Source organism: Plecotus auritus (assembly GCF_963455305.1).
Source record: "Plecotus auritus genome assembly, chromosome: 8".
NCBI classification, from domain to species: domain Eukaryota; kingdom Metazoa; phylum Chordata; class Mammalia; order Chiroptera; family Vespertilionidae; genus Plecotus; species Plecotus auritus.
The window spans coordinates 97956894-97965619 of record NC_137782.1 but is presented as its reverse complement, the minus strand read 5'-3'; the positions used below and the strand labels follow the sequence as shown (position 1 = coordinate 97965619).

The 8726-nt window shown below is 52.0% G+C and overlaps 1 protein-coding gene across 1 annotated transcript; it reads left to right on the top strand.

Moving 5' to 3' along the window:
- Positions 1 to 873: 873 nt before the first annotated feature.
- LOC308256491 (large ribosomal subunit protein mL43-like) lies at positions 874 to 1335 on the top strand (the record flags this gene model as incomplete). The annotated part of the gene is made up of 1 exon (XM_080684828.1): positions 874 to 1335. One exon carries the CDS (start codon positions 874 to 876, stop codon positions 1333 to 1335), a length of 462 nt encoding a protein of 153 aa, XP_080540954.1.
- Between the last annotated feature and the right edge of the window lie 7391 nt (positions 1336 to 8726).

The window sequence follows — 8726 nt, the reverse complement described above, 5'->3', positions numbered from 1 at the left end:
CATCTTCACCAAAGGGCAGAATGAAATGTCTGGTACTATCTATAATAATAAAAGCGTAATATGCACATCGGCCGAATGGCCCAACAGCCAAACAGCCAAACAGCAGAACGACCACCCGGACAACCACGCTATGATTGACACGCACTGGCACCAGGCCAGCCAAGGTGAGTGTGATGTGATTGGTTGGGGGGGGGCCCGCCATCGCCCCATGATCGCCCCACAGAGGAAGGCTCAGGCCACTGGCTAGTGGGGTGATCAGTCAGGGGAGGGAGGGGCTCCACAGAACCAAGGAACGGGGCGGGGGGAGGTGGTGAATGCGGGCAGCGCCAGGCCAAGGTGGGTGCAGGCAGGGGCCGGGGCCGTGAGGCAGCTAGGGCTGCAAGGGCCCCAATAGCCAGGGCTGGGAGGCAGCTGGGGCTGCAGGGGCCCTGGCAGCCAGGGCTGCGAAGGCCTACCCTTGCATGAATTTTGTGCATCGGGCCTCTAGTCTATATATATAAAATGGTAAGTGACCAACTTCTGTCTGTCTGACTGTCCGTCCACTGACCAGCCGTTACATATGATGTGCACTGACAATTTAAAAATAAACATTGACTCACACATGCACAATACATATAAAGCTCCTTGCTGTGCCAATTGCATGCATGTTTTAATTTTATACTATATTATATATACTATTTTGACATGTAATTTTTTGTAGTAATGAAATTACTGCACGAATCTTTCTTCTGATTAATTTCCTTTCAATGTGCACAAATCCGTGCACCGGGCCACTAGTTTTTAATAAAGAGAACAAATTAGCTTAACTACCCGGCGCATCTTTAAATGCTAGTTACTGTCGAGTAGGGGCTCGGTGGCCTGGGCGCTGCAGGCATGACAGCGCACAGGACTCCGAGCCGCTTCCTGACCAGTGTGCTCCACAACGGGCTGGGCCACTACATGCAGCAGCTGCAGTGTCTGAGCTTCAGCCTCAACCGCGACGCCAGGGAGTTCATGGAACAGGTGGTGGCCAACTTCGCCCGACAGAACCCGGGGGTCGTAATATACGTGAACGCGCGGCCGTGTTTTGTGCCCAGAGTCGTGGCCGAATACCTTAACGGGGCTGTGCGTGAGGAGAGCCTCAACTGCAAGTCGGTTGAGGAGATCACGGCACTGGTGAAGAAGCTAGCGAACCAGTTGGGCTTGGACATAATCCGCATCTGCAAGCCCTTCCACACGGACAGCCCTAGCATTCAGGGCCAGTGGCACCCCTTCACCAACAAACTGAAAACGTGGGGCGGGCTGTGCCCCCGAGAGGTCCAGGATCCTGCCCCAGCCCAGGTGCAAGCGCAGTGAAGAGTTGTCCCAACTCCAGTCTCAGTGAAGGTGGTTCCTCCTCTTTTGCTTTAGGGGATTACAGCCCAGACACACAGATGGAGCCCACGAAAGAGAAAGTTGATGCCAAAACTTTTGCTTGGGACAAAGAGCTGCCTGTTTCTTTTTGGTGCCCACTGTGAGGGGCAATGACTTTGTGTCTCTTCATTATCCAGTTGACATTACTGAAACCTGAGAGTCTTCTAGGCTCTTCCTGGGCCCTCCTTTTTGAAATCCAAATTGATAATCGTGATCTCAAGTCACAGTGAGGGATTTCAAGGCTGGCTTCTGAAGAATCTCTGATGTCCTATTTCTGCAACCACTGAGCTAGAGAGAGCTAGCACCTTCTCTGCTGTGAACCTGGCACTGGGCTAGGCTATATGAGTGTGTATACATTACAAAACTGAGATTAATAAACTTGCCCACTGTCAAAAAAATTTAAAAAAACTAAATGCTGGTTACTGCTCCCTGCGGTTAGCCGGTGGGTGCCATCGGGGTCTGGGCCCATCCACTCCCAAGACACCGCCGCTGCCTGGTGGCCTCGTCTGGGGCTGGACACAGAGGCCTGGTGAGGGCATCATCCTCACCGGGTGACACGCAGCACAGGGCGAGCACCGTCCTCACCGGGTGACACGCAGCACAGGGCGAGCACCGTCCTCACCGGGTGGCATGCAGCACAGGGCGAGCACCGGGCACATGGCAGACTTTGCCTTTTGTCTTTATTTCTACTCAGAGAAACCCTTGCGTGATTCCGGCTTGCGAGTGGAGCGAACCCCGGCAGGCCCACCGCGAGCCTGTGCCCATCGGGTGCCGGGGGTATTGACACGCTCACGCCTCCTGAAGGGGGAGATTCGGTCCCAGCACGGGCGCAGTGCTCATCGGGGTGGGTAATAACAGACCTCGGGTCTACTTTTCTCCAAAATCGATGGTGAAGATGTCAAGAGACCCTGGGCTGTGCGGCTCCGGCACCTCTGGGTGTGTGACCTGCAGCCGCAGCCCTCAGTCCTGGGGGTGGGGCTCCAGCCCTGTCCCTGGGGCCCTCCTCTGGCCGCTGTGGCGGTGCGGAGGCACAGCCAGGCTCCGAGGTGCAGGGCGCTCCCTCTTTCCTCATTTCGCACTCAAATGGGCTTTTGTTAACCCACCTGCACATGCACAAGAACCCCTCTGGGTGCTGCCAGGGAGTCATTCCCGCGCGGAAAGGAGAGGGCCAGGGCTCCTGCCGTCTTACTCTGTCCAGTCAGTGACGCAGCCTTTGTGTCAGGGACAGCAGGCTATTGTGATGTCACAGTGGGATGGTGATCCCTGCCCCCACCCAAGAGTCTTGGCACCAACAATGAAAGAAGCATAGGAGCAGTGGGTGAGGAGGGCGGGTGCAGGGAGAGGAAGCAGGTCCCGAGGAGGGAGAGCCCCAGGGGGCGACAGGCCCTGATGACCAGGGCAGGCACCTGGGAGGCGATGACCTTGACTGGCTCTGATGGAGTAGATGCCCGAGAGGCGAGGAGGGTCACCCGCGCCTCCTCCGGGATTTGCAGGCCCAGAGCCCGGCTCCTGTGCGCCCACCCACCTCCTGCCGCCCAGAGGGGTCAGGGCCACAGCTGCCGACCTCAAGGGTGAACAGAAGGATGGACAGCATGTTCACGAGGAGGAACTTCAGTCAACAATGTGCAGAGAAAAAGCAGGTCACAGAATAACATCGAGAGGGATTCCATTTACAGAGTTTGAAATGGGCAGAATTTTTAAATATTTTACTTAGGAGGCATATAAACGTGGTTAAACTACAAAGTAAGTGGGGATCCAGCCATTCGTCTTCTGGGCATTCGTCCACAATGATTGAAAGCAGGGCCTCAAAGGTGTGCTGCACACCGAGAGGCGAAACAGCCCCAGTGCCCACCGAGGCATGAGTGGCTAAGCATGCACACGCGGTGGGATGCAGGAAGGGCGTTCTACAACATGCATGGACCTTGAGATCATGTGTTCCAGGAAACAAACAAGTCACAAAAAGACAAATACCGTGTGATTCCCATGAAGGACCAGAGTGGTCACATTCATAGAGATAGAAAATAGGAGACGGCGGTGCCGGGCTGGGGAGGGCACAGGGCATGAATGGTCCATGGGGACAGAGTGTCAGTTTGGGACAAAGATGAGAAGTTCTGGAGAGGGATAGAGGCGATGCTGTGCAACCATGTGAATGCATCACTGAACTGGATGCTTAAAATGGTTAAGACGGGCAATGGCATGTGTTTTCAAATGAAGAAGAAGAGGAAGTAAGGAACAATGATTTAAAAAAACAGTTGGAGGTTTGTTCTGGTGGGAGGGACATAGGGGGGCGACTTGAAGGCTGACAGGTGCTGCTTCTGTCCTGGGTGTCTGACTCATGATCAAGTAAAAGGACATGCTTTTCTGTGCTCTTCCGTGATGTGGAATTTCATGATAAAACTGAAAACTACAGCCAGCGAGGTGCTCACCCGGCCACCGGCAGAGTTGCCCTGACATCTCCAGGGAAGAAAAATACCCTTGGGGGGGGGAGAAACCAAGATGGCGGCATAGGTAAACACCTAAACTGCTGCCTCGCACAACAATTTCAAAACTACAACTAAAAGACAGAACGGACACCATCCAGAACCACAGGAAAGCTGGCTGAGTGAAAATTCTACAACTAGAAGGAAAGAGAAAAGCTCACAGAGAATTGGAGGTACGGCAAAGGGTCTTTGTGCGCGCAGAGAGGAAGGGTGGCTGAAAGCCTGGCTGACTTTCTCTGGTGGAAGGGGGAAGGAAGCCCCCTACCGCACTGAACCCCAGTTCTGACTGCACTGAACCCCAGTACCAGGCGAGCCCCTGGGGACCCATGCTCTTGTGGGGGGAGTCTGGACTCTCGGGCGGAGACTCGGGAGCTGGGGAAGGTGGAGGACTGAAGGCACGCACGTGCGCACAAGCGCAAGGCTGACGGGAAGCCAAGACTGAGACTCCACCCCATCCAAGCTGAGCACAGAGGCTATTGCAATTTGGCAAGTCTAATCCTATAAGGCTGTCTCCAGCACCGAACTTCTCCCAGCATAGACACAGCTGATCCTTACAGCCAACTGGCCTGGAGGTCAATTCTTCCCAGTGATACCAACATCAAGACTTAATTACAACAAGGCTGTACACACAGTCCACAAAGGGGTGCACCAAGAGTGTCCACCTCAGGTTAACTGGGGAGGCAGACCCACTGGGCCATATTGGAAACCTAGCATACAAATCTACCTTACCAACTCAGGGAAGCAGTGAAAATGCGGCCTCAAAGAATCAGATCACAAATGAAAGAAATGGAGGAAAACAAACGACTGGATATAGAATTCAAAACCACGGTTATAAGGCTTTTTAAGAATATCCTAGAAAAGGCCGATAAATATAACGAGACTCTCGAAGATATGAAAAAGGACCAACTAGAAATTAAACATACACTGACTGAAATAAAAAATATTATACAGAGACCCAAAAACAGACAAGAGGAACACAAAAATCAAGTCAAAGAATTGAATTACAAAGAAGCAAAAAACACTCAACCGAAAAAGCAAAAAGCGAAAAAAAAAAATCCAAAAAGTTGAAGATAATGTAAGAAGACTCTGGGACAACTTCAAGTGTACCAACATCCGAATTATGGGGGTGCCAGAAGAAGAGAGAGAGCAAGATACTGAAAACCTATTGGAAGAAATAATGACTGAAAACTTCCCCCACCTGGTGAAAGAAATAGACTTACAAGTCCAGGAAGCGCACAGAACCCCAAACAAAAGGAATCCAAAGAGGACCACACCAAGACACATCATAATTAAAATGCCAAGAGCAAAAGACAAAGAGAGAATATTAAAAGCAGCAAGAGAAAAACAGTTAGTTACATACAAGGGAGCACCCATACGACTGTCAGCTGACTTTTCAACAGAAACTATGCAGGCCAGACGGGAGTGGCAAGAAATTTTCAATGTGATGAATAGCAAGAACCTACAACCAAGATTACTCTCCCCAGCAAAGCTATCATTCAGAATTGAAGGGCAGATAAAGAGTTTCACAGACAAGAAAAAGCTAAAGGAGTTCATCACCACCAAACCAGTATTATATGAAATGCTGAAAGGTATTCTTAAAGAAGAGGAAGAAGAAAAAAGTAAAGAGAAAAATTATGAACAACAAATACATATCTATCAACAAGTGAACCTAAAAATCAAGTGAATTAAAAACCTGAGGGACAGAATAATCTGGTGAATATAATAGAATCAGGGGCATAGAAAGGGAGTGGACTGATAATTCTCAGGGGGAAAGGGGTATGGGGGGTTCATGAAGAGACTGGACAAAAATCATACACCTATGGATGAGGACAGTGGGGGGGAGGTAAGGGCAGAAGGTGGGGTGGGAAATGGGTGGAGGGGAGCTATGGGGGGGAAAAAGGAGAAATAATTGTAATAATCTGAATAAAGATTTATTTAAAAAAATAAAAAAATAATTTTAAAAAATCAATCAATACCAAAAATATTTTAAATTAAAAACAAATTTTAGCCCTAACCGGTTTGGCTCAGTGGATAGAGTGTCGGCCTGCAGACTAAAGGGTCCCAGGTTCGATTCTGGTCAAGGGCATGTACCTTGGTTGCAGGCATATCCCCAGTGGGGGGTGTGCAGGAGGCAGCTGATCGATGTTTCTCTCCCATCGATGTTTCTAACTCTCTATCCCTCTCCTTTCCTCTCTGTAAAAAATCAATAAAATATATTTTTTAACCCCCCCCCCCCAAAAAAAAGAAAAATACCCTTGGGAGGAGTCAGTGCCCTCCATGGTGGAGGGCGGGGTGGCCTCTGGGAGGGAGGGCCCAGGGCTTCACTGATCTTGGGGCTCCGTGTGGGGAATGGCAGCCTCGGAGCTTGCTGTGTGTGCTCTTGGAATGTTGGAAGTGGAACTTTTGCTAATTTCCCATATTTCCACTTGATGAAATATTTCTCCAAGGCAATGGCAGTGTCTGAGGCCCAGGCCTGGCGGTGTGAGGGTGCAGTTTTCGTGGTTATGTTCAGAGCTAGAGGAGAAGCCTGGTGGCCGTGCTGGGGCTCTGGAAAGGCTTTCCGCCCACCAGCTTTGGTCCAGAGGGCACCGGCCTGAGGAGGGAGCTCTGCCTATCAGGCACAAGTTCATCCATGCATTGTCTTCTAGGCTTTTTTATTTTTTGGTCAATGTTCTTTATTTTTGAGAGCTCTGGGAAATAATACACAGGTGAGATAGACCCCCCCCATATCACGCAGGTGAGAAGGAACCCCCATCACACACAGGAGAATCAGACCCCCATCACACACAGGTGAGACAGAACCACCATCTCACACAGGAGAGATAGACCCCCCCCATATAACTCAGGTGAGACAGACCCCCCAATCACAAAGAGGAGAGACAGACCCCCATCACAAACAGGTGAAACAGACCCCCATCACACAGAGGTGAGTGAGACCCCCCCATCACACACAGGTGAGATAGACCCCCATCACACACAGGTGAGACAGACCCACAATCACACACAGGTGAGTGAGACCCAACATCACACACAGGTGAGTGAGACCCCCTGTCACACACAGGTGAGACCCCCCCATCACACACAGGAGAGTGAGACCCCCGTCACACACAGGAGAGTGAGACCCCCTGTCACACACAGGAGAGTGAGACCCCCATCAAACATAGGTGAGAGACCCTCCATCACACACAGGTAGATAGAGCCCCCGTAACACAGATGAGTGAGACCCCCATCACACACAGGAGAGATAGACTCCCATCACACACAGGTGAGTGAGACCTCCATCACACACAGGAGAGTGAGACCCTCCATCAAACACAGGAGAGTGAGACCCCCCATCACAAACAGGAGAGTGAGACCCCCCATCAAACACAGGAGAGTGAGACCTCCATCACACACAGGAGAGATAGACCCTCCGTCACACACAGGAGAGTGACAACCCCCGTCACACACAGGAGAGTGAGACCCCCCATCACACACAGGAGAGTGAGACCCCCATCACACACAGGGAAGTGAGACCTCCATCACACACAGGAGAGTGAGACCCCCCGTCACACACAGGAGAGTGAGACACCCTGTCACACACAGGAGAATGAGACCCCCGTCACACACAGGAGAGTGAGACCCCCCGTCACACACAGGAGAGTGAGACCCCCCGTCACACACAGGAGAGTGAGACCCCCCGTCACACACAGGAGAGTGAGACCCCCCGTCACACACAGGAGAGTGAGACCCCCCGTCACACACAGTAGAGTGAGACCTCCATCACACACAGGAGAGTGAGACCCCCCGTCACACACAGGAGAGTGAGACCCTCCATCACACACAGGAGTGTGAGACCTCCATCACACACAGGAGAGTGAGACCCCCCGTCACACACAGGAGAGTGAGACCCCCTGTCACACACAGGAGAGTGAGACCTCCATCACACACAGGAGAGTGAGACCCCCCGTCACACACAGGAGAGTGAGACCTCCATCACACACAGGAGTGTGAGACCCCCCGTCACACACAGGAGAGTGAGACCCCCCGTCACACACAGGAGAGTGAGACCCCCAGTCACACACAGGAGAGTGAGACCCCCCGTCACACACAGGAGAGTGAGACCCCCCATCACACACAGGAGAGTGAGACCCTCCATCACACACAGGAGTGTGAGACCTCCATCACACACAGGAGAGTGAGACCCCCCGTCACACACAGGAGAGTGAGACCCCCCGTCACACACAGGAGAGTGAGACCTCCATCACACACAGGAGAGTGAGACCCCCATCACACACAGGAGAGTGAGACCCCCCGTCACACACAGGAGAGTGAGACCCCCCGTCACACACAGGAGAGTGAGACCTCCATCACACACAGGAGAGTGAGACCCCCTGTCACACACAGGAGAGTGAGACCTCCATCACACACAGAAGAGTGAGACCCCCCGTCACACACAGGAGAGTGAGACCTCCATCACACACAGGAGAGTGAGACCCCCATCACACACAGGAGAGATAGAGCCCTATCACACAGGTGAGATGGACCCCCCATATCACACAGGTAAGATAGACCCCTCATCACACTCAGGTGAGATATACAGGTGATGGGGCTCTGTCTCACCTTTATGTGACGAGGGCTCTGTTTCACTTGTGTGTGATGGGGGTCTATCTCACCTGTGTGTACAGAAGAATGGAGCATGAAGTGCCGGCTCCGCATCCCCTCTGCCTGCGGCCTGTGTTGTTACAACTGATGAGCCGATGTTGATACATTGTTATTAACTGGAGCCCACGTGTATACTGAAGCCACTCTGGGTGGTGTACGTTCTGTGGGTTTGGACAAATGTGTAATGACATGTGTCCACCATGACAGTGT